This window comes from Myotis nattereri (genome assembly GCF_964212035.1).
Source record: "Myotis nattereri genome assembly, chromosome: 11".
Taxonomy (NCBI): Eukaryota; Metazoa; Chordata; class Mammalia; order Chiroptera; family Vespertilionidae; genus Myotis; species Myotis nattereri.
The window spans coordinates 45,011,594-45,037,986 of NC_138086.1; the positions used below are offsets into that span (position 1 = coordinate 45,011,594).

The 26,393-nt window shown below is 38.5% G+C and overlaps 1 protein-coding gene across 1 annotated transcript in view; it reads left to right on the forward strand.

The window, feature by feature from the left end:
- ANKIB1 (ankyrin repeat and IBR domain containing 1) overlaps nucleotides 1–26,393 on the forward strand; it is a 123,002-nt gene that overhangs the window by 31,762 nt on the left and 64,847 nt on the right. The window contains exons 3-4 of the mRNA XM_081102338.1: nucleotides 895–1,195; nucleotides 22,454–22,636. Of these exons, the coding sequence (XP_080958464.1) occupies nucleotides 895–1,195; nucleotides 22,454–22,636 (484 nt within the window). The remainder of the gene's footprint in view (nucleotides 1–894; nucleotides 1,196–22,453; nucleotides 22,637–26,393) is intronic.

The following is a 26,393-nucleotide window of genomic DNA, read 5'->3' on the forward strand; positions in this document are numbered from 1 at the left end:
ATCTTCTTAACCTGTCACAACTCACAAGAACCTCAGTCTTTCTTTCTTTCTTTTTTTTTTTTTAACTTATATGGCTCTTTTTTGTTTTTATTACTTGTTTGGCATACACTATCTCATTGTATCTTCTCTCTGCCTACCTAAATTGCAACTTTGTGATAAAAGTGTCTTTTTTGTACTTCTAGCATCTAGCATAATATCTTACACAAGTAAAAATAAATTTTATAAAATCATTGCACAAGGGCCCTGCCTGCTAGCTCAGAGGCTGAGTGTCAACCTATGAAACAGGAGGTTACAGTTTGATTCCTGGTCAGGGCACATGCCCAGGTTAGGGGCCGATCCCCAGTATGGGGCGTGCAGGAGGCAGCAGATCAGTGATTCTCTCTTTATCACTGTAGTTTCTATCTCTTTCCCACTTTCTTTCTCTCTGAAATGAATAAAAATATATTTTAAAAAATTATTGCACAAGGAAATATTCTTATGACCAGGATTATAGTAAGATTTATGGTGGTATAAACTAATAGGATTTTAAGAAAATATTTGAAATGAAATGTGACAACATCTAGAAAATCTGCATAACTTAGTGAATCAGTACTTTTCAGAAGATCAGTATGTATATGACTTTTTAAAATTATGCATGGGTAAAAGATTATTCATAATGCAAGGTAGATCATTGGATTTTAATGTAGCAGTGAAGAAGGTTCTTTGATATTAATTTCAGAGTCTGAAAAGTAATCTTTAGGTTTGATTAGCAATAAATGACAACTTGTTGAATTTTTGGTATAGTATCAAATGTGCATAGTCATAATTATCTCTTAAATTTGTTATCTTCTATGTATTCTTATTTCAAAGTAGGAAATAATTGATTTTTGTCCTTCTTTTCCTTTACTACTTTAGGACTTTTCTTTTTGGTAGAGATGGAAATCCAAATAAACGGAATGTGCACAATGAAACATCTATGCATTTGTTGTGTATGGGACCTCAAATTATGATATCTGAAGGAGCCCTTCATCCTCGTTTAGCACGCCCCATGGAAGATGATTTTAGAAGAGCAGATTGTCTGCAGATGATCTTAAGATGGAAAGGAGCCAAACTTGACCAAGGGGAATATGAGAGAGCAGCTATTGATGCTGTAGATAACAAAAAAAACACACCCCTGCACTATGCTGCTGCCTCAGGGATGAAAACCTGTGTAGAGGTAAAACTTTGTTGTTTTAAATAATCTGCATGGTAAAATTTTCGTCTTGAAAATGTGTAATAATCAGTGTTTCTTTTGCTTTTTAAAATTGTATTTATTTTGATCTTCACCAAAGGATATTTTTTCCATTGATTTTATTTAGAGAGACTAGAAGGGAGGGAGAGAGACACAGGGCTGGGCAGAGGGCTGGGATCGAACCTGTAACCCAGGTACATACCCTTGACCACAACCCTTAGGTTCAAAGTCTGATGCTTGCCGGGGTCCAACCCCAGCAGGTCCATGGGTTCCAAAAGGCGTAGACGGAGTCGGCGAAGAAGGAATGACACGGAGACAGCATTCAGTTGATCAGCAGCCTAGCCAGGATCTCCAGCCAAGTTCTGGTCTCGATCTCCAAAGAGGTTCTGCTTAGGATCTCCAGCCAGGTTCTGTGTCCATGGTCTCTTGCTAGGTTCTCTAGCCAGGTTCTCCAGGTTCTCCAGCCAGGTTCTGTAGCCATGTTCCCTCGCTAGGTTCTCCAGCCAGGTTCTGTCCAGGTTCTCCAACCAGGTTCAGTCACCAGGTTCTAGTCAGGTTCTCTTGCCAATTTCTGTAGTCAGGTTCAGTCCAGGATCTTTTGCCATGTTCTCTCGCTAGGTTCTGTCTCTAGGTTCTGAGGCCAGTTTCTGTCCAGGATCTTTTGCCATGTTCTCTCCAGCGAAGTTCTTCTGTCTCTAGAGAACGTTCTGTGTAGGTTCTGTGCCAATTTCTGTCTCTCTCTCTCTGTCTCGTTACATCCGTATTTATACCAGTTGATTCAATCCTATCAATCTCTATTACAAAGGTTAGGGCGTTTCTTATCTCCATTCCAGGGAGTAAAGATTATGTAGCTTGAGCATGATTGTTCGTAGTTAAAGTGATTAATTACCCGCCTGGCACTTAGTTGAGGGGTTTTATTCCCTCCCTGACTTCAGGGAAAAATTCCTACCTGTGGAAACAACCTTTCTAGGAGAGGCATCCCCTCCCTGACTTCAGGGAAAAATTCCCACCTGGGGAAACAACCTTTCTCGGAGAGGTGACCTTGGTTAAAACACACAGCGCTAAGAGGAGCAAACATATTAAGAACAGTATGCCATATATGCCAGGTCCCTTGAAACAGCAAGCAGGGACCGGCTCCCGGCAGATGCTCTAACCACTGAGCAACCAACCCGTGCATGTTTTGCCTATCTTAACAGTTAACTTAACTAGTTGTTTTTGTCCCTTTTGTGGTTCTAAAAGAAGCAGGATTTCTTTTACGTAAAATCATTCCCCTGTTTTAGGTAAATATTAAAAACAAACCCACAGTTACACAGCAAACCTTGGGAATAAAATGGTATCAAGAGCAACTGAAAATTTGCTAACATCCCTGAAGATAACAGTAATCAATTAAACACTATAATATTGAGAGTAATAGCTTTAGTAGAGACATGTTTTACTTTTTTGCTGATTTTTAGTAGACATTGTATAATAAAACATATGCATATTGGATATGGCAACTCTTGGCAGTGGGAACTATAGTTAAAGATATTGTTCAGTTCCCTAAGCAAGGGATGAATATTAATGAATACATTTATTGGGGTATCTTTAAAAACATTGATAATTTTAAAATGTGCTTCTTTTTCTGTTTAATGTGTATTAAAGTGTTCCTGAATATTGTATTTGAGCTTTTTCCTCTATATAATTTCATATATATATATATGTATATAAATAATATCTAACAACAGGCTTAGTTAAGGTCAGCCATATATAATGTAGGATCTTAAGATAAGAAATCATTACTCTCTTTATAGTATCATCACTATTTACAACTGGTTTTTCTCAGTTACATTCATGTCAATTTATACATAACTCATAGGGGTTCTTTCATATAGATATATTTATGATGGGGAGCACTCTCCCTAAGATCACAGAGTATCTACCTTTCCAAAAAGGTAGACTTTTGTTGAAAAAAAAAACACACAAAGATCCTAATCAGGTTAAATTATATATCTGAAAATTTACTATTTCCTTAATATTATTCATGTATATATACTTTATACTTCTGAATTGATACCAAAATATGGATGCCCTTCATTTTCTTACTCAGATTAAAAGATTACGTTATTTAAATGATTTCTTTAGAGTATCTTTTTTTTTTTTAATATATTTTATTGACTTTTTACAGAGAGGAAGGGAGAGGGATAGAGAGTTAGAAACATTGATGAGAGAGAAGCATCGATCAGCTGCCTCCTACACCCCCTACTGGGGTTGTGCCTGCAACCAAGGTACATGCCCTTGACCAGAATCAAACCTGGGATCTCCAGTCCCCAGGCTGATGCTCTATCCACTGAGCCAAACCGGCTAGGGCTTTAGAGTATCTTTTTGTTGTTGTTATTGACAGTTCTTTATCTTAGTGTCAATTCTTTTCACTTCTAAAACCCTTATCTTTTGTTTACTGCTATTATTTGTGATATTTATTAATCTTTTAGAGTGTTTTATTTCTTGGGTTTGTGTCACCTTTGCCCACTAGTTAGTCAGTGACAGTTATTAACATGAAACTACTTTTTTTCAGGCAATGTTTTCTAACATTGATTCACAGCATGGTAGAAGGATGTCCAGAGGTTTCAGGGGAAAGGAGGTTATTGGCAGAATTCCTGAGGCTTTTAAACAAGCCTTTTTGTATATTGTTCTATGCCCACCTCCCGTGAAAGAATCCCTGCTGTAGTGACTCACCATTACTGATGGGACTGTGTCATATTTCTCAAGCGAGTTAGAGTAGACAATAGCTCATTCTTGATAGTAGTAATAATGCTCTTTAATTGCTGCCTTAATATCTTTTTTTTCTTTTTTTTAAATGTATTGATTTTTTTTATTGTTTAATTGCTTAAAGTATTACAAAGGGTATTACATATGTCTCCTTTTTTCTCCCGCCCTTGACAATCTCCTGGCCTCCCCTACCCCCCAGTGTCTTTTGTCCATTGATTATGCTTATATGCATGCATATAAGTTCTTCGGTTGATCTCTTACCCTCCGCTTCTGCCCCCCTACTCCGCCCGGCCTTCCCGCTGCAGTTTGACAGTCTGTTTGAGGCAGCTCTGCTTCTGTATCTATTTTTTTTTAATTTATTTTATTGCTTAAAGTATTACAAAGGGTGTTACATATGTGTCCTTCCCCCCCCCCCCCCCCGCCCTTGACAATCCCCTGGCCTCCCCAACCCCCCAGTGTCTTATGTCCATTGGTTATGCTTATATGCATGCATACAAGTCCTTCGGTTGATCTCTTACCCCCCTCCCTCCTGCCCCCCAACCCTTCCCGGCCTTCCCGCTGCAGTTTGACAATCTGTTTGAGGCAGCTCTGCTTCTGTATCTATTATTGTTCAAAAGTTTATAATGGTCTCTATTATCCATGAATGAGTGAGATCATGTGGTATTTTTCCTTCATTGACTGGCTTATTTCACTTAGCATAATGCTCTCCAGTTCCATCCATGCCGTTGCAAATGGTAAGAGTTCCTTCTTTTTTACAGCAGCATAGTATTCCATCGTGTAGATGTACCACAGTTGTCTAATCCATTCATCTACTGATGGGCACTTAGGCTGTTTCCAAATCTTAGCTATGGTGAATTGTGCTGCTATGAACATATGGGTGCATATATCCTTTCTGATTGTTGTTTCTGGTTTCTTGGGATATATTCCTAGAAGAGGGATCACAGGGTCAAATGGGAGTTCCATTTTTAGGTTTTTGTGTTATTTTTAAATATATTTTATTGATTTTTTACAGAGAGAAAGGGAGAGAGATAGAGAGTTAGAAACATCGATGAGAGAGAAACATCGATCAGCTGCCAACTGCACATCTCCCACTGGGGATGTGCCCGCAACCCAGGTACATGCCCTTGACCGGAATCGAACCTGGGACCTTTCAGTCCGCAGGCCGACGCGCTATCCACTGAGCCAAACCGGTTTCGGCCATTTTTAATTTTTTGAGGAAACTCCATACTGTCTTCCATAGTGGCTGCACCAGTCTGCATTCCCACCAGCAGTGCACGAGTGTTCCTTTTTCTCCACATCCTCTCCAGCACTTGTCGTTTGTTGATTTGTTGAAGATAGCCAGTATGACAGGAGTGAGATGGTACCTCATTGTTGTTTTGATTTGCATCTCTCGGATGATTAGTGACTTTGAGCATGTTTTCATATGTCTCTTGGCTTTCTGAATGTCCTCTTTTGAAAGGCGTCTGTTTATTTAGATCCTTTGCCCATTTTTTGATTGGATTGTTTATCTTCCTTTTGTTAAGTTGTATGAGTTCCCTATAAATTTTGGAGATTAGGCCCTTATCAGATATGACATTGGTAAATATGTTTTCCCATGCAGTGGGTTTTCTTGTTGTTTTGTTGATGGTTTCTTTTGCTGTGCAGAAGCTTTTTATTTTTATGTAGTCCCATTTGTTCATTTTTCTCTTTAGTTTCAAGTGCCCTAGGAGCTGTATCAGTGAAGAAATTGGTTCGGCATATGTCTGAGATTTTGTTGCCTTTGGATTCTTCTAGAATTCTTATGGTTTCCCGTCGTACATTTAAGTCCTTTATTCATTTTGAGTTTATTTTTGTGTATGGTGTAAGTTGGTCTTGTTTCATTTTCTTGCATGTATCTGTCCAATTTTCCCACTACCATTTATTGAAGAGACTATCTTGACTCCACTGTATGTTCTTGCCTCCTTTGTCAAATATTAATTGAGCATATCGGTTCGGGCCAATTTCTGGGCTCTCTATTCTATTCCATTGATCTATATGTCTTTTCTTGTGCCAGTACCAGGCAGTTTTGAGAACAGCGGCTTTGTAATACAGTTTGATATCAGGTATTGAGATCCCACCTACTTTGTTCTTTCTCAGGACCGCTGCAGCTGTTTCGGGTCTTTTTTTATTCCAGATGAATTTTTGGAGAGTTCGTTCTAGATCTGTGAAATATGCCGTTGGTATTTTAATGGGAAGTGCGTTGAATTTATAGATTGCTTTGGGTAGTATGGACAGTTTAATGATGTTGATTCTACCAGTCCATGAACACGGTATGTTCTTCCATCTGTTTATGTCTTCCTCTATCTCTTTTTTCAACGTCCTGTAGTTTTCTGAGTAGAGGTCTTTTACCTCTTTAGTTAAGTTTATTCCTAGGTAGCTTAATATTTTTGGTGCGATGGTAAATGGGATTGTTTTTATAATCTCTCTTTCTGAAAGTTCACTATTGGTGTATAGAAATGCCTTAGATTTCTTGGGATTAAATTTGTATCCTGCTACATTGCCAAATTCATGTATTAAGTCTAGTAGTTTTTTGATGGAGTCTTTAGGGTTTTGTATGTATAATATCATGTCATCTGCAAATAAGGACAGTTTTACTTCCTCTTTTCCAATTTGGATGCCTTTTATTTCTTCTTCTTATCTAATTACAATGGCTAATACTTCCAGTACTATGTTGAACAGGAGTGGTGAGAGTGGGCATCCCTGTCTTGTTCCTGTTCTTAGGGGAAATGGTGTTAGTTTTTGTCCATTGAGTATGATGTTGGCTGTGGGCTTGTCATATATGGCTTTTATTATGTTGAGGTCTGATCCTTCTATTCCCACCTTGCTGAGAGTTTTTATCAAAAATGGGTGTTAGATTTTGTCAAATGCTTTTTCTGCATCAATTGATATGACTGTAGTGTTTTTCTTTCAATTTGTTTATGTGATGTATCACGTTTATTGATTTTCAGATATTGTACCATCCTTGCATCCCTGGGATAAATCCTACTTAGTCATGGTGTATGATCTTTCTGATGTACTGCTGGATCCGATTTGCTAAGATTTTGTTGAGGATTTTGGCATCTATGTTCATGAGGGATATTGGCCTGTAATTCTCTTTCATTGTGTTGTCTTTACCTGGTTTTGGTATTAGGGTGATGCTGGCTTCATAGAATGAGCTTGGAAGTGTTCCTTCCTCTTGAATTTTTTGTAGTAGTCTGAGGAGGATAGGTTTTAGTTCTTCTTTGAATATTTGGTAAGACTCCCCTGTGAAACCATCTGGTCCTGGGCTTTTGTTTGCTGGAAGCTTTTTGATGACTGCTTCAATTTCTTCCATAGTTATTGGCCTATTGAGATTTTTAGATTCTTCCTGATTGAGTTTTGGAATGTTGTATTTTTCTAGGAATTTGTCCATTTCCTCCAGGTTGTCTAGTTTGTTAGAGTAGAGTTGTTCATAGTATTTTTTAACAATCATTTGTGTTTCTGTGGGGTCTGTTGTTATTTCGCCTCTATCATTTCTGATTTTGTTTATTTGGGTCCTCTCTCTTTGCTTCTTGGTGAGCCTGGCTAGAGGTTTGTCAATCTTGTTTATCCTTTCAAAGAACCAGCTCTTGGTTTCATTGATTTTCTGTATTGTTTTTTGGTCTCTATGTCATTTATTTCTGCTCTAATCTTCCCTCTGCTCACTCTGGGGTTTTCTTGTTGCTCTCTTTCTAATTCTTTGAGTTGTAGAGTTAGATGATTTACTACCATTTTTTCTTTTTCTTTTGAGATAGGCCTGTAGAGCTATAAACTTCCCTCTCAGGACTGCTTTCATTGTGTCCCGTAGGTTTTAGATTGTTGTGTTTTCATTGTCATTAGTTTCCAGGATGTTTTTATTTTCTTCTTTGATTTCATTGGTAACCCAATCAATATTTAATAACATGCTATTCAGCTTTCAAGTGTTTGAGTATTTTGGGTTGTTTTTATTGTAGTTTATTTCTAATATTATGCCTTTGTGGTCTGAGAAGATGGTTGGTATGATTTCAGTCTTCTAGAACTTGGGGAGACTTTGTGACCCAATATGTGGTCTATTTTTGAATATGTCTTATGAGCACTTGAGTAGAATGTATATTCCGTGGCTTTGGGGTGAAGTGTTCTGAAGATGTCAATTAAGTCCATCTGATCTAGTGAGTCATTTAGGATTGCTGTTTCTTTGCTGATTGTTTGTCTAGAGGATTTATCCAGTGACGTCAGTGGTGTATTAAAGTCCCCTAATATGATTGTATTGTTGTCGATCTCTCCTTTGATATCTTCCAGGAGTTTTTTTATGTATTTGGGTGCTCCTGCATTGGGTGCATATATGTTTATCAGGATTATATCTTCTTGTTGTATTGATCCCTTTAGTATTATGAAGTGGCCTTCCTTATCTCTTGTTATGGCCTTCACTTTGAGGTCTTTTTGTCCGATATAAGTATTGCTACCCCAGCTTTCTTTTCATTTCCGTTTGCCTAATATTTTTCCATCCCTTCACTTTCAGTCTGTGTGAGTCCCTTCTTCTGAGGTGGGTCTCTTGTATACAGCAGATGTATGGGTCATGTTTTTTTATCCCTTAAGCCGCTCGATGTCTTTTGGTTGGAGCATTTAGTCCGTTTATGTTTAAAGTTATTATTGAAAGGTACTTGTTTGTAGCCATTTCTTTTTTTGTGTTGCTGTTTTCTTTCTGAGCTTTTCATTTCTTCTTTTTATACCAGTCCTTTTAGCATTTCTTGCATTGCTGGTTTGGTGGTGATATACTCCCTTAGCCTTTTTTGTCTGTGAAGCTTCCTATTTCCCCTTCAATTTTGAATGATAGCCTTGCTGGATAGAGTATTCTTGGATTCAGTCCTTTGCTTTGCATCACTTTGTAAATTTCTGTCCATTCTTTTCTGGCCTGATGTGTTTCTGTTGAGAAATCATTTGATAATCTAATGGGAGATCCCTTGTATGTAGCTTTCTGTCTCTCGCTTGCAGCCTTTAAGATTCTCTCTTTGTCCTGAACATTTGCCATGGTAATTATGATGTGTCTTGGTTTGGGTCTTTCCAGGTTCACCTTGTTTGGGACTCTCTGTGCTTGTGTGACCTTTTCTCTTCCCCACCTCAGGGAAGTTTTCTGATATTATTTCTTCATATAGGTTTTCTATGTCTTGTTCCTCTTTCTGTTGTTCTGGCACCCCTATTATTCGTATGTTGTTTCGTTTCATGTTGTCCCATAGCTCCCTTAGGCTCTCCTCCTGTCTTTTAATTTTTTTCTCCAATTGCTGTTCAGTTTGGGTGTGTTTTGTTTCCCTGTCTTCGAATTTGCTAATTCGGTCCTCCACTTCTCCTAGTCTACTGTTGAAACTTTCAATAGTGTTTTTTATTGGAGCTATGTCACTCTTCATTTCTTCTTGGTTCTTACATAATGTATTGATTTTTTTCATCTGTTTCTTCTTGCTTCTTGCATAAGTTATTTATTTTTTCCTCCATCTGGTGTATGCATTCTAGGACCCTTAATCTGAATTCTTTTTCTGTCATGCTGCATGCCTCGGTTTCACTTAGCTGCTTTTCTGGCGAGTCCTCCTTTTCTTTCCTTTGGGGGTTTCTTTGTCTACCCATGTTTGATCTCACCGACATATCTAGATGTTGAGTCATTCAGTGGCTCCTCCCTGGGTGGCAGCGGCTCCTCGGGCTGTGGTTGCTCCTCGGGCGGTTGTGGTAGCAGCTGCTCCTCAGTTGGCAGCAGCTCCTGTGGTGGGTGCTGTTCACCGCTGTGGTGGCTCCTCTGGCTGGTGGGGGGAGGCTTCACACACAGCTGCTGTTTCTCAGGCAGAGGGTGTGGTGATCAGGAGGCTGCTGTTCCTTGAATGCTGCCTTAATATCTTACTGCCAAAAATTCTATGAACATAGCTTTAGTAATCCTTGATTTTATAATATGTTTGCAATGACATTCTTATCAAATTGTTCAAAAAAATAGAGTATAGTGTTTTTACCAGCATTATTTTTCCTCAGTGAATGACATTTGTGCCAGGTTTTATTCTAAACTATCTGACAGGCCTGATGATTTGCTTCATGTGAATGTCTGTATATGTTTTAACTGTTTGATTTATCAGTATATCAGATTACATAACCACACCATTTGATGACTTTTTATTTTTCTATATATTCAGAGGAGCTCTTAGACTTAATGTAAAACATCCCAAATAGAGCCCTATAAATACCTTGGTTACATTTATCCTAGTTTTCATCGGCAAATTTCAGCATATTGTTTTACCCATATAGCACTATCTTAAATTTCTTACAGTATACTACAGGCCCGATACACGAAATTCATTCAAGAGTAGGCCTTCCTTCCCCCAGCTGCCGACACTGGCTTCCCTCTGGCGCCCAGGACCCGGGTTTCCTTTGCAGCCCCAGCTTCATCCAGAAGGTCTTCCGGTCTAATTAGCATATTACGCTTTTATTATTATAGATACTGGACTGTACACTATCCCAGCCTTGTGCCCTGAATGACTTTGGTAATGCTTACTATTAAGTAAAATAGAAGATTTTCCTGGGGAAGCATACATTAACTAATTCCCAGAGGTCTTACTGTGTTTTTTAATGCTAGTGCATAGAATACATGCATTTTTAAAAACCTATGTTAGTGTACTTCTTAAAGTATTAGTGGTTATGTATCTTTATTTCATGTCCTACTCCGTTAGTGAACAGGAAAGGCTTAGACTTCTCTTATAAAGTTTACTATCATAGGTAATTTAAATGTGGGCTCCTCCCCACCCCCCAAACTACTTATTTGACTGCATCATTGTTTTTAGCCCTTTAGTCATAAGAATAACAATTATAGCCCTAACCGGTTTGGCTCAGTGGATAGAGTGTCGGCCTGCAGACTGAAAGGTCCCAGTTTCGATTCCAGTCAAGGGCATGTACCTTGGTTGCGGGCACATCCCCAGTGGGAGGTGTGCAGGAGGCAGCTGATCGATGTTTCTCTCTCATCGATGTTTCTAACTCTCTATCCCTCTCCCTTCCTCTCTGTAAAAAAAATCAATAAAATATATATTTTTTAAAAAAGAATAACAATTTTACTAACATTTGTATATAATGTTTTTCTAATCTTCATAATGCTCATTGGTACCAAGCATGATATAAAGGGTTTGGCTTAAGTGACAGAGTATTATCAGGTATTTATTACTGTCTTGGTCCTCACAGTGACTATCTGTAGGACCTTGAGTTTGTCACTCAACCTCTTTGAGATTATCATTCCCAACCATCCAAGACGAAACCATCACAGTTACCTCAAAAGTCCCCATTTAGCCCTAGTCAGTGTGACTCAGTGTATAGAGCATTGACCTATGGACTGAAGGATCCTGGGTTTGATTCCCGTCAAGGATTGCAGGCTCAGTCTCCAGTAGGGGGCATACAAGAGGCAGCTGATCAATGATTTTCTCATCATTGATGTTTCTATTTCTCTCTCCTCTCTTCCTCTCTGAAATCAATAAAAATATATATTTTTCAAAGTCCCCATTTAGCACTAATTTTCTGTTAATCTATGATTGTAATAAAATATATCCCATTCCAGAATCTAAGCCTTTAAGGCTAAATTGATTATTTTATTCCATGGCTAAGGTCAAGCTGTTTTTTGTTTTGTTTTGTTTTTTAACTCTTAAAGCACTTATATCTATGGAAATATATCTTCTCTAGTTATTTAAATATTTTGTTCTCTGTATGTTTACGTAAGAACGAAGTTGATGAAGTTGTCAGTTGGCAATTTCACATGTGCATTTAATAGTTTAAATGGTTTCCTATGGCTCATTTAGAACCAGAGAAATGACATATTTACTTTAAAACTTCTCCTTCTCCCTATAATAATTGTGTTTCATAGTAAGCTTAAGGTGTGTGTACACACACACACACACACACACACACACACACACAACGTAGGAGCCTCTCAATCATAGAGTTTGGGGAACTTATCAGTGGTTATATGTAGAATATTGCAATGGAATTTCCAGCCCTGAAATCTTTGATGCTATATTGCTTCCTACCTAATTGACTTCACCATATGAATTTTTCAGGTCTCTCAAGTTCAACATTTCCAAAACTGTACTCAGTCTTCTTTAGCCACTTGTTTCTCTTCTTGATTGCCTTGTTTCTGTTAACGATGCTACTACCATTATCTCTTGATACCTGGATTTACCTTGGACTGATTTTTTGTTTTGTTTTTTATTTTAGGGTTTTTCTGTGGTTTTGTTTGCATTGAACCCATGCTGCTTGTTTGCAGAATAGAGCTCTTCCTTGTCTCTTTTTCCCAGCCCTTCCTTTTTGTTTCTGTTGTCCACTCTTTCTAACACCAAGTGCTTATATTAAACCTTCCCTTTGGGATATTTTTCACAACTTCCTTAAGTAGGAAAATCTGGAGTTTCAAAAATATTAATCATTCAAAATTATTTATGAGATAAAAGTAATGTAAATAATAGTGGACTGTATTGGTGTCAAAATTGGAAATGCGTATATGTTAAACATTTATTAAGGACAAACTATAAATAAAGCCCTTCTAATTCTAATTTTTTTTTATATTTCAAAGAATTGTTCTGAGGATCAGCAAACTTTTTTTTTTTAATATATTTTATTGATTTTTTACAGAGAGGAAGGGAGAGAGATAGAGAGTTAGAAACATCGATGAGAGAGAAACATCGATCAGCTGCCTCCTGCACATCTCCTACTGGGGATATGCCCGCAACCCAGGTACATGCCCTTGACCGGAATCGAACCTGGGACCCTTCAGTCCGCAGGCCGACACTCTATCCACTGAGCCAAACCGGTTTCGGCCAGCAAACGTTTTTTCTGTGAAAGTCCAGATAGCAAATATTTTAGGCAATTGCTCAACTCTGCCCTTGCAGCTGAAAAGGAGACATAAACTATACAGTAACAAATAGGCCCGGGAGTGTTCAATAGAACATTGTTTATGGACACTCCCACATAAATTTCTTATATTTTTCACATAGTATGAAATATTCTTCTTATTTTTTTCAACCACTTAAAATGTAAAAACAGTTTTTAGTTCTTGGTCTATACAGAAACAAGCAACAGGCTGTGTTTGGCCCACGGGCCTTAATTTGCAGTGGATCCCTGCATTATGCAAAGAACTGGGAAAGGAGAGCAGGACTGCACGCTTCAGAAGCTTATTTTATTTTATTTTATTTTTTATTTTATTTTATTGCTTACAGTCTTACAAAGGGTATTACATATGTGTCCCTTTTTTCCCCCCGCCCTTGACAATCCCCTGGCCTCCCCTACCCCCCGGTGTCTTATGTCCATTTGTTATGCTTATATGCATGCATACAAGTCCTTTGGTTGATCTCTTACACCCCTCCATCCTGCCCCCCACCCCTCCCCAGCCTTCCCGCTACAGTTTGACAATCTGTTTGAGGCAGCTCTGCCTCTGTATCTATTATTGTTCAAAAGTTTATAATGGTCTCTATTATCCATGAATGAGTGAGATCATGTGGTATTTTTCCTTCATTGACTGGCTTATTTCACTTAGCATAATGCTCTCCAGTTCCATCCATGCCGTTGCAAATGGTAAGAGTTCCTTCTTTTTTACAGCAGCATAGTATTCCATCATGTAGATGTACCACAGTATTCTAATCCATTCATCTACTGATGGGCACTTAGGCTGTTTCCAGATCTTAGCTATGGTGAATTGTGCTGCTATGAACATATGGGTGCATATATCCTTTCTGATTGTTGTTTCTGGTTTCTTGGGATATATTCCTAGAAGTGGGATCACAGGGTCAAATGGGAGTTCCATTTTCAGTTTTTTAAGGAAACTCCATACTGTCTTCCATAGTGGCTGCACCAGTCTGCATTCCCACCAGCAGTGCACGAGTGTTCCTTCTTCTCCACATCCTCTCCAGCATTTGTCGTTTGTTGATTTGTTGATGATAGCCAATCTGACAGGTGTGAGATGGTACCTCATTGTTGTTTTGATTTGCATCTCTCGGATGATTAGTGACTTTGAGCATGTTTTCATATGTCTGTTGGCTTTCTGAATGTCCTCTTTTGAAAGGTGTGTATTTAGGTCCTTTGCCCATTTTTTGATTGGAGAAGCTTATTTTAAATAGATTAAATAACATTATCAATATGTACAATTGCTGTATGCTTTAAGATTATACAAAATGGAACTCCTTTAAAACACATCTTCCAAGATGTTAATACAATAAATAGTACACTTTTTTCTTAGTTGTTGAGAGTTTTTGTTTTTCTGCTTTGCAATAGAGATGGACTTTGGAGAGGAATGGTGGTTAGGTCTATTAGCATGGCCCAATTAAAATCCAGTGACTTTTCTCCTTTTGGCAGACTCCCTAGAAAAGCCTCATCACTAGACCTCATTTTATTTATATTAGTGCTTCACATGCCATAGTGATTCAATAAATGGTTGATATGACAGAGATTGTTGTTTTTGATAGGGCTTAAAAGCATCTTTTTAAAATGAGTATTATCTTAGGTATTTCTTGTGTACTTCTGTTCTACTTGTTTATTCACAGTTCTTATTGTAGCTGCTTGTCAGATCAAATAGAGGTCACTAGAAAACCGAAGATGCTAAGTCACACTTTTTCCTTCCCAGCCACAGAGCCTGTTTGACACTTTGGCCGCTATCAAAGCATTTCACACTTCATTGAAAAGCCATAAAAACCATTCATAGGTCAGATTGAAGAGTTTTACCTAATTATATTGTATTTTTAATACCTGGAATTTTAAAACTGAAAAGAATACAGAATTTGTGGTCCCAGCTCAGCAGTGGAGTAACTCTGCCTATCTGGGACTCAGTTTTCTAATTTTTAATCAAGAAAGATATTGCCTCCAGAATATTATAATGCTAAGGGCCATATAAATCATTTAGGCAGTGGTTCAAGCTCCCCATCCCAGGAGCACTCCAGCACCTCTCCCCTCCCTCTATTCTTTCCCCACAGGCATACACCTCCTAAACTCTAAAGGACACTATGAGACTTGCAACCAGGACAGCAATGGGCAGTGGTAGTTCATCCCAGGCAAACCCCCTGAGATTCTCCCCAAGGTTCCCTTTTCTCTGACTTCTTAATGAGCCAAAGCAGACTAGCCTAGGCTCACTTCCCTAACCGTTTCTTGTTTCACTGTCCTCAGTCTTTATAAATGTCCTCTAAAATTCACCTGGACTCGTCTTGTGAAGTCTTTCCTGCATGAAGTCAAGAATCCACACCCAGATCCCCTTTCTGGTAATAGTAGTAAGGTTTGAGTGGGTATGATTTCACTTTAAGTATTCAGAGGAGGCTACTCAAAATGTCGCCCTCAGACCTGTAGCATCAGTAACTACTGGGAGCTTATTGGCACTCATAAAAGAGAAAGATGCAAATTGTGCCTTCATGACGCCCTCCAGCCAATCAGGAGTGAGTATGCAAATTAACACAACAAAGATGGGCTAATTTGCATAGGCAGGCACCGAGCTGCTGGGGGTGGGGTGGCACGCACTGCCCCAGCCAATCCGGGCCTCTGGGCAGCGTGGGAAGGCGGAAAGGCGGCTCCAGGCTAGAGCAAAGGCGCCTGGAGCAAAGGCGGAAAGGCAGCTCCGGCCAGAGCGAAGGTGGTATCAGCAGCCAAGGGAAGGAAGGCCTATTCTTACATGAATCTTCGTGCATCGGGCCTCTAGTTATAAATATAGCCCACCAGACCTCCCGATTCCAAGTCAGAATCTCTAGGGAGTAGACTCCAGGAATGTTTTAAGCAAGTTCTCTGGGTAATTTTTTTGCACATTACAGTTCTGTGAAGCACTATTCTAGGTCTCAAACATATAGATTGAAGTATTTTGTGGAAGGAATGATAAGACAGATCATGTAAAATGAAGATAGAGTCCATAACAAGGAAAAGAAACTAAATGCCAAGGTCAAGAATTTGGGATTTATTTATAGAAAATTGAGTCACTGAAAATGTTTGATTGGAAAAGTGCTAGTAAAAGAAGATACATTAAAATTAGCTTAATGGTTGTAGTGTAGGACAGATTTGAAGAGTAATTCTAAAGCGGTGTTTCTTAAGGTCTTGCTCTATGAAGAATGATCCTGAGACTGGTGTTGGTATCAATCATTTGGGAAGTTGTTGGAAATGTGGAATCTCATGCCTCACCCCTAACTACTTTTTTTTTTCTTTATGATTAAGGTATTACATGTGTCCTTATCCCCCCATTGTTCCTCCAACCCCCACCCCCCACTCATGCCCTCACCCCCCTGGTGTCTGTGTCCATTGGTTGGGCTTATATGCATGCATACAACTCCTTTGGTTGATCTCTCCCACTTACCCCCACCCTCCCCCGCCTTCCCTCTGAGGTTTGATGGTCTGATCAATGCTTCTCTGTCTCTGATCTGTTTTTGTTCATCAGTTTATGTTTTTTATTATATTCCACAAATGAGTGAGATCATGTGATATTTATCTTTCTCTGACTGGCTTATTTTGCTTATCATAATGCTCTCCAGTTCCATCCATGCTGTTGCAAATGGTAAGAATTCCTCCTTTTTTACAGCAGTGTAGTATTCCATTGTGTAGATGTACCACAGTTGTTATTTTTGTTGTTGTTTTTACAGTCATTAATTCTACTCCTTGAAACCGAGCTTTCCTTCCTTCCTTCCTTCCTTCCTTCCTTCCTTCCTTCCTTCCTTCCTTCTTCCTTCCTTCCTTTCTCTCTCTCTCTCTCTCTCTCTCTCTCTCTCTCTCTCTCTCTTTCTTCTTTTCTTCCTTTATTTCTTGTTAAGATTATTACAGATGTCCCTCTTTTTCCCCCCATAGCTCCCCTCCACCTGGTTCCCACCCTACCCCAGGCCTTTGCCACCCTATTGTCTGTGTCCATAGGTACAGCATACATGCATATAAGATCTTTGTCTAATCTCTTTCCACACCCCCCACAACCCTTTCCCTCTGAGAATCGTCAGTCTGTTCCATTTCCATGCCCCTGATTCTATTCCATTCTCCAGTTTATTCTGTTCATCAATTTTTTATTCATTTGATTTTTAGATTCCCTTGTTGATAGATATGCATTAGTTGTCACTTTGTTGTTCATAATTTATCTTTACCTTTTTCTTCTTCCTCTTCTTAAAAAATATCCTTCAACATTTCATATAATACTGGTTTAGTGATGATGAACTCCTTTAGCTTTTTCTTGTCTGTGAAGCTCTTTGTATGACCTTAAATTCTAAATGAGAGCGTTGCTGGGTAGAGTAATCTTGATTGTAGGTTCTTGCTATTCATCACTTTGAATATTTCATGCCACTCCCTTCTGGCCTGCATAGTTTCTGTTGAGAACATCAGCTGACAGTCATATGGGTACTCCCTTGTAGGTAACTAACTGTTTTTCTCTTGTTGCTTTTAAGATTCTCTCTTTGTCTTTTGCCCTTGGCATTTTAATTATGATGTATCTTGGTGTGGTCCTCTTTCACCGGGTAGGGGAAGTTTTCTGTCATTATTTCTTCAAATAGGTTTTCAATATCTTGCTCTCTTCTTCTGGCGCTCCCATAATTGGGATGTTGGTACGCTTGAAGTTGGCCCAGAGGCTCCTTACACTATCTTCATAATTTTGGATTCTTTTTTCTTTTTGCTCTTCTGGTTAGGTGTTTTTTGCCTTCTCATATTTCAAATCATTGACTTGATTCTTGGGACCCTTTAGTCTGCTATTGGATCTCTGTATATTATTCTTTATTTCAGTCAGTGTATGCTTAATTTCTGACTGGTCCTTTTCCATTTTATTGGCATTCTCACTAAGATCCTTGAAGGTCTCAATAAGTTCCTCGGAGGTTTCTAGAAGATTCTTGAGTAACCTTAAAGCTGTGGTTTTGAACTCTATATCCAATAGTTGGCTTTCTTCCATTTCTTTCATTTGTGACTTGTTTCTTTGTCTCCATATTTTGGTTGCTTCCTTGTGTTTCTTTCTATGTATTGGGTAGCTGCTAAGTCTCCTTGAGTTGATAGAGTGGCCTTGTGTAGTAGGTGTCCTATAGGGCCCAGTTGCTCAGCCTCCTCAATCACCTGAGGTGGAGACTCTTGGTGCACCCCTTTGTGGGCTGTGGGCACAGTCTTGTAGTTGAGCCTTGATTGCTGTTGGTGTTACTGGAAGGAATTGACCTCCAGGCCAATTAGCTGTGTGGACCAGCTGTGACTACAGTGGGAAAGCTTCTGTGCAGGAGACACCCTTATAGGGCAGGACTTGCTTCAGTGGGGCTTTGGTGCTCACTAAGTCTGCCCCTTGAGTGTGTCACTTATGGATGTGAAGAGTTGTAATCTGGTATGGTCTCACACTGACCACTGGATACACTGGCTCTTGGGTCTCCAAGGAGGTGCAAAGTCAGCCACTGCCTGGGACCACCCAGCAGGAGCTACGGGGAGATCTGCAGATTCCTCCTCTTTGTATTGGGTTTGGAAGTGCCCAGACTGAGGCCCAGTGGTGAAGCAAGGCAGGCTGGTGCTGGTTCTGGCCTTGGGCCTTTTATTGATAGCTTTGGGGCTCCCTCACCCAGCTGCAGCTTGTTTGACAGGTTTTAGGCTGAGAAAGGACAAGCCATTAATATGTAAAAGCCACTGCACATGGCTTGTTGGATTGTAAATTGGGTGGGGCGAGGTCTCAGAGAATCTCCAGAGTGGAGCAAACAGAAATGTCTGCCAGTCCACCCTGCACCGGGGAGGTCCCAGCACAGGAACAATGACCGCTGCGAGCACCTCTATCTGAAAGAAAGCCACCCCCACGTTTCTGCCCCAATACCAGACAGTCCAGTTTCTCCCTGTATTTGTCTGGGTCCCCGGTAGCTTGTAATTCAGTTCAATGTGCTGACCTTTCAAGACATTGGTTTTCAACCTTCCTAATGCTGTGACCCTTTAATACAGTTCTTCATGTTGTGGTGACCCCCAACCACAAAATTATTTTCGTTGCTACTTCATAACTGTAATTTTGCTACTGTTATGAATCGTAATGTAAATATCTGATATGCAGGATGTATTTTCATTGTTACAAATTGAACATAATTAAAGCATAGTGATTAATCACAAAAACAATATGTAATTATATATGTGTTTTCTGATGGTCTTAGGCAACCCCTGTGAAAGGGTCATTTGGCCCCCAAAGGGGTCGCAACCCACAGGTTGAGAACCGCTGTTTTAAGAGGAGCAGCTGCATCTCTAGCAGCTGTGTAACTCAGCCCCAATCCTCACTTGGTTTTATAGTTCATAGTTCTTACTGCCCGTAGGGACGTCTGTGGAACTCTGGGCAGGGAGTCTGGTGTGGGGCTGGGACTCCTTACTCCTCCAGACAGCCTCCAAAGAGGCGATCTCCCTCCCGATGAAAAAAGCGGCACACCTGGGTGCCAGACCAGCCTGTTCCGTGTCTGCACACCTCCTACCAGTCTTAATGCGCTTTCTTCTTTACCTGTCTAGTTGTAGTACTTCCACTCGGCCAGCTTTCCCGTGGTTCTGGATGATAGTTGTTCCGTATTTTAGTTGTAATTTTGATGTGGCTGTGGGAGGCAGCAAGTACAGGTGTTTACCTATGCTGCCATCTTGGTTCCAATCCTTCACCACAGTTTTTTAATCCACTCATCTGCTGATGGGCACTTAGGCTGTTTCCAAATCTTAGCTATGGTAAATTGTGCTGCTATGAACACAGGGGTGCATATATCCTTTCTGATTGGTGTTTCTGGTTTCTTGGGATATAGTCCTAGAAGTGGGATCATGGGTCAAATGGGAGTTCCATTTTTAGTTTTTTGAGGAAACTCCATACTGTTCTCCACAGTGCCTGCACCAGTCTGCATTCCCACCAGCAGTGCACGAGTGTTCCTTTTCTCCCCATCCTTGCCAGCAATTGTCATTTGTTGATTTGTTGATGATAGCCATTCTGACAGGTGTGAGATGGTATCGCATTGTCATTTTGATTTGCATCTCTCAGATGATTAGTGACTTTGAGCATGTTTTCATGTCTCTTGGCTTTCCTTATGTCCTCTTTTGAAAAGTATCTATTTAGGTCTATTGCCTATTTTTTGATTGGGTTGTTTATCTTCCTTTTGTTAAGTTGTATGAGTTTCCTGTAAATGTTGGAGATTAAGCCCTTAACAGTGATAACAATGGCAAATATGTTCTCCCTTGAAATGGGCTTTCTTGTTGTTTTGTTGATGGTTTATACCATGTTCATGGATTGGTAGAATCAACATCGTTAAAATGTCCATACTACCCAAACCAGTATATAGATTCAGTGCACTCCCCATTAAAATACCAATGGCATATTTCACCGACCTAGAACGAACTCTTCAAAAATTCATCTGGAATAAAAAAAAACCAAAATACCCAAATAGCTGCAGCAATCCTGAAAAAGAGGAACAAAGTAGATGGGATCTCAATACCAGATATCAAGCTGTATTACAAAGCCACTGCTCTCAAAATTGCCTGGCACAAGAACAGACATATAGACTAATGGAATAGAATAAAGAACCCAGAAATCGACCCAAACCACTATGCTCAATTAATATTTGACAAAGAACATACAATGGAGTCAAGACAGCCTCTTCAAGAAATGGTGCTGGGAAAATTGGACAGATACATGCAAGAAAATGAAACTAGACCACCAACTTACGCCATACACAAAAATAAACTCAAAATGGATAAAGGACTTAAATGTAAGACGGGAAACCATAAGGAACTGCCAGGCAGCAAAATCTCAGACATATGCTGAAGCAATATCTTCACTGATGCAGCTCCTAGGTAAATGGAAACTAAAGAGAAAATAAACAAATGGGACTACATCAAAATAAAAAGCCCCAACTAACTTTGAATCTGTCTGGCAAAAAGCTGCCCCTCTTACCTCGCCCTCAGGCCAGACAATTCAGTTCCTTCCCATATGTCCCTGGTACCTTTCAAGGTGCTGCCCTAGGGCAGTGGTCGGCAAACCACGGCTCGCGAGCCACATGTGGCTCTTTGGCGCCTTGAATGTGGCTCTTCCACAAAATACCACGTGCGGGCACGCACGTACAGTGCAATTGAAACTTCATGGCCCATGCACAGAAGCCGGTTTTTGGCCTGGGCGAGTTGATATTTGGCTCTGTTGACCAATGAGTTTGCCGACCACTGAGATAGACGAAACAAGTATACAAGACGAGTGTGGATGGGAGAGTTGGAAGGGGTCGACCTCAGCAAATGTACCTCAATCAGATTGAGGACGTTTTTAGCAAAGGCCAGCTTAGGCGTACCCTAATTAAGTTAATAACACTATACCTACCTATATAGTGTAAGTTTAAAAAATTTGGCTCTCAAAAGAAATTTCAATCGTACTGTTGATATTTGGCTCTGTTGACTAATGAGTTTGCCGACCACTGCCCTAGGGAGTGAGTCCAAGTCCATGCATGGGCCCGTTAAGAGAACAGCTGGGACTTCAGCAGCCTGAGCCTCAATCCCCACTTGTTTTTACAGCCAGAAGTTATGGGGATTTCTCTTTCTGGCACAGGAACCCTGGGCTAGAGCGGTTGGTGTGGAACTGCAACCCTTCACTCCTCAGGGGAACCTCTATAACTAAGATATCCCTCCCAACTTTTATCTGCTACATGTGGGTATGGGACCAGCCTGCCCCTCCTACCAGTATGGATGTGGCTTCTTCTTTACATCCATAGTTATTCCACTAGATTTCAGGCTGTTCCCAATGATAATTGTTTAGTTGTAATTTTGATGTGGTTGTGAGAGGACATGTGTACCACAGTCACCTATGTTGCTATCTTGACCAGAAGCCTTTATCACTTATTTTGAGGAATACTGAAAAGGGTTTTGTTTCAGTGACTTGTTCATCCTAATTTCATTTCAGTGTTTGACTGAATAAGGAATGATACAAATGAAAATTTTTGTTCACTATGTCAGGAAATCCAGGTATTTGTGGTTAAAGTAACAGTGTCACTGGTATCCTTCTTGTTTAAGAATGATTCCTAGAAATTTATAAAAGTGAAAGCATTGAATAACTATAAATTGTTTTATTGATAACTAAAACTTTATTTTTGAATTGGGCAGAATGCTTAAGAATTTCTTTTTAAGCTCTGGCCAGGTAGCTCAGTTGGTTAGAGTGTTGTCTCCATACACCAACGTTGCAGGTTTGATCTCCTGTCAGGGCACATAGAAGAATCAACCAGTGAATGGATAAATAAGTGGAAGAACAAATCGATATTTCTTTTCTCATTCTCTCTCTCTCTGAAGATTAATTTTCAAAAAGGACTTTATTTTTAAAGTTTAAGAAATTGGTGGGGTTGTAGCTTTTATTTTTAACCAAAAGGTATTCATCTTAATACTAATAAACAAGAATTGCCAATCTTAAAATCAGAAGCAACTAATACCTAAATAACTTTTATTGTCATTTCATGAACTAATATTGCATTTTTGTTGTGTTTCATTTATTAAAGGTTTTATATTTTTAACATGACAATAACTTATTTAAATCTATCATTGCAAATTTTTGAAAAAAATCTTTTTTAGATTTTAGTAAAACATGGAGGAGACTTGTTTGCTGAGAATGAGAATAAAGATACTCCTTGTGATTGTGCTGAAAAGCAACACCACAAAGATTTGGCCCTTAATCTGGAATCCCAAATGGTATTCTCACGAGATCCCGAAGCTGAAGAAATAGAAGCTGAGTATGCTGCATTAGACAAACGAGAGGTAAAGTGTATTTTTTTAATTAAAAAGTTATATGGATTTTATATTAAATTTTTTTCTTGTTTAAAGCCCAGTTTGTGTGGTCTTTTTTTGCAATGGTAAATATCCAGTCATCTATAGAGCCATAAGTATAAAAATACATTTAGAAACCCTGAAGGTCTAAGCTTTCCTCTAACAAATGTGAGTATGCTTACTTACACATAAAAAGAGATGCTGGTATGTGGTATGAATCCTAACCACTCCTAATCCAAGACTCCAATCCTCCTGTTCCTCAGTCTCTCTCTGTCTTCTGGATTGTTCTTGTCAACAAACATGCTTTGGTAAATCCTGTCATGAAAAGCAAAAACAGCTAAACAGTCTTTCCATTGACCACTCTTCCCTAGCCCTGTCCCTGTCCCCTGCAGTTGTAGACCATATCTCCCATTTTCATATGGGAAAAACCAACTTAATAGTTGCCCCTTCCAAATTCCTCCATTCATTCTTTAGCCCATCTAAGTGTGACTTTCTTCCCTTCTGTGATGTAATTGAACTTATTATCATGGGCATAAAGAGCCTTTCTTGTCTGAGTAAATATTACCTCCATTTACTTAGTTGTTCTAGCATAAACAACTCATGCATTCTTGATTCCCCATCTCTTCTTACATCCAAACAATCTGGCAATCCTTACAGTTTTACCTCCAAAACTATAACCTAAATCAATTTACTCCTCCCAATTTCCACTCCTACCTCCCTAGGCCCTTGCCACCCTCACTTCTCATATGAGCTAATGTAATAGTTTTTTCATATTAGTCTCCTTCCTTCTATTCTGGTTTCCTTAGAATCCCATCTTGTACACAGAAGCCAGAGTGACAATTTTAAATTAAAACGAGGTCATATTACTTAAATCACTTAGTAACTTTTTATGGTACTTAAAATAAAATCCAAACTATTTACTCAGATATAATACCTATTATCGTCTGGCTACTACTCACCTCTTCAACTTTATCTCAAACATTTTTTCTTAACACACTTTGCTTTAATTATCATACCTAGACCACATCAAGACTTTGCATTTGCTATTTTCTATGTCGGAAATATCCCAATTTTTCTCTTGGCTAACTCAAGATCACTTTTTCAGACAGGCAGTCTTTAATCATTCTTTCTAAAATAAGTCCCTCTCCTTCCATTATTCTTTACTGTAATATCCTGTTCGTCCCTCTTAGCATTTATCATGTGCTATAATTATTTTTATGTTTGTTTACTTATTTATTTCCTTTCTCTCTTATTAAATTGTCAACTCCACAAAGACCAGGGTCTTAACTGCCTTATTTAACAGTGTATTTTCAGTGTCTAACATACTGGTGCACAGTGGGCACCAATAGATATTTCTTAGATAGAGAAATTATAAGACAAAATAAATTTTTCCTCCTCAAATGATTCTGATTTGATGTTCAGTGCTAACTTGATTCTAAAAGAAATTTTATAACTCTTCTTTGTGTTTAATTGTATTGTTAGTTTTCTTTTTCCCATGAATTCCCAGCAGCTTGAGGGCTGCTATACTTTCAAATGGGGAAAAGAACTGAGTTTCTTAGAATTAAAAGATTTACGTTTCTTTACCTTTTGTGATTCTTTAGATTGTTTAATATTTATTCAGATTAAGTATACATAGAGAGAAGGCTGATGTCCTAACACTTTAATGTGGTTGTTCAATTCACATAGTAACCTTGAAATGACAGTTATGACCCCTTCTTTTTTTAAATGAGGAAGATAAGCCAGAAAATAGTTGAATATCCTATCACCAAAGTGAGCTGAACCTGATTCTTATGACTTAAAAATCTAAGAATCTCTTTTTGCTATACTGCCTACCTTTTGACAACCGATACATAGAAATTATACTGTAATAACTGATATAATAATTTAGTCAGAAGACATTTAAACAGTAATATTCTAGCAATAATGTTGATGTGAGTAATCTGAAAGTCATTTAGGTCTTTTCATCAAGATATCTTAATTTATTAGTAAATTTTTAAAATAATGATACTCATCAATAGATTTAACATCTAAATGAATATAGTATAACTATAATAAACTATTATGTTAAGCAAAAATATTTACAGAACAGTTTGACACTAATTATATAGGGAAAAAATGTATATTTGAAGAAGTTTGCTATATACCAAAATTATAATTGTGGATATGAGTGATTTTCTTTACTGTTACTATTTTTTTCTATTTTCATGCATTGCTTAAAATTTATAATGAATATTTATTGCTAAAAAATTTCCTCCTTCCCGATTTTACTCATCAGAGGTAAGTTTCTTTTTTCATGCTACCAGACTTAAGCAAACATATGCATACAGAATTTTTAATGCAAAAGTAAGATCATATAGTATATTGAGTTCTGCTAAAATATGTTTTCAGGTTAATGGTATATCATGAACCTCTTTCCCAAGTCTGAACATATGATCGACATATTTCTTACCTGTTGGTGAACATTTCAATAATTTAGATATTTTGCTAGTTTTGTACTTTTATTTTTAATCCATTTTGTATTTTTTAAAATTGACTTCAGAGAGAAAGGGAGAGGGAGAGGAGATAGAAACATCAATGATAAGAGAGTCATCAATTGGCTGCCTCCTGCATGTCCCCTACTAGAGATCAAGCCCACATTCCAGGGCATGTGCCCTGACCAGGAATCGAACCATGATCTTCTGGTTGATGCTCAGCCACCGAGCTACACCAGCTGATATTGGCTTTATTTTTGTCTACTATTTCATAATGTGAAAAGCACTACTTTCATAAATAAATACTTATATACAAATACTTACAGCAACACTACTCACAATAGCCAAAAATTGAAAACAGCCAAAATGTCTATCAACAGATAAATGGATAAATAAAATATGAGATATATATACACAATGGAATATTACTCAGCCATAAAGAGAACTGAAGTACTAACACATGCTAAAAATATGGATCAATCTCAAAAACATTATGCTAAGTGAAAAAGCCAGATACGAAGGACACATATTGAATAACTCCATGTATATGAAATGTCCAGAGTAAATAAATCCATAGAAACGAAAAGTACATTAGTGGTTGCCAGGGGCTGGGAGGAAGAAGGAATGTGACTACTTTATGGGTATGGGGTTTCTTTTGGGGTGATGAGATTGTTTTGGAACTAGATACAGGTGGTGGTTGTACAACATTGTGAATGTACTAGAGGCTACTGAATCGTACACTTTAAAATGGTTAATTTTAAGTTATGTGAGTTTCATAACAATTTTTAAAAACAAAAAAACAATGTTTGGGTTTTTTTTACTTCAATGTAAACAATACTTTTTTAAAATTCATTTTTGTATCTTCTTTGACCCTGATCAGTTTTTGTATTATTCTGTCTATGCTAGAGTTTCACATGGCCTGCTATGTAATTGTACTAAGCCTACATAATTAGCACTTTTTAAAATTTATGTTCCCAAGGTGCAGTGTTTATTTTAGCTAAGGTTTCTATTGAGTTAATGATCTGCACAGTGTATAATATTATATCTCTGTAATTTCTTATTGACACATTTTAGTTTAGCTTTTTCCTCCAGGTGATTAGTTTATAAATGGTAAGATCTACTTCATTCATTCATTCTGCAAAACTGATTAACTGCTCTGCCAGACAATGTTTTAGGAGCTTAGAGATTCAGTGAGGAACAAAGTTAAACTCCTGCCTTCTAGGGGCTTATGTTTCATCATGGATAGAGAGAGACACACAAATAAGTTTAAAAATAAA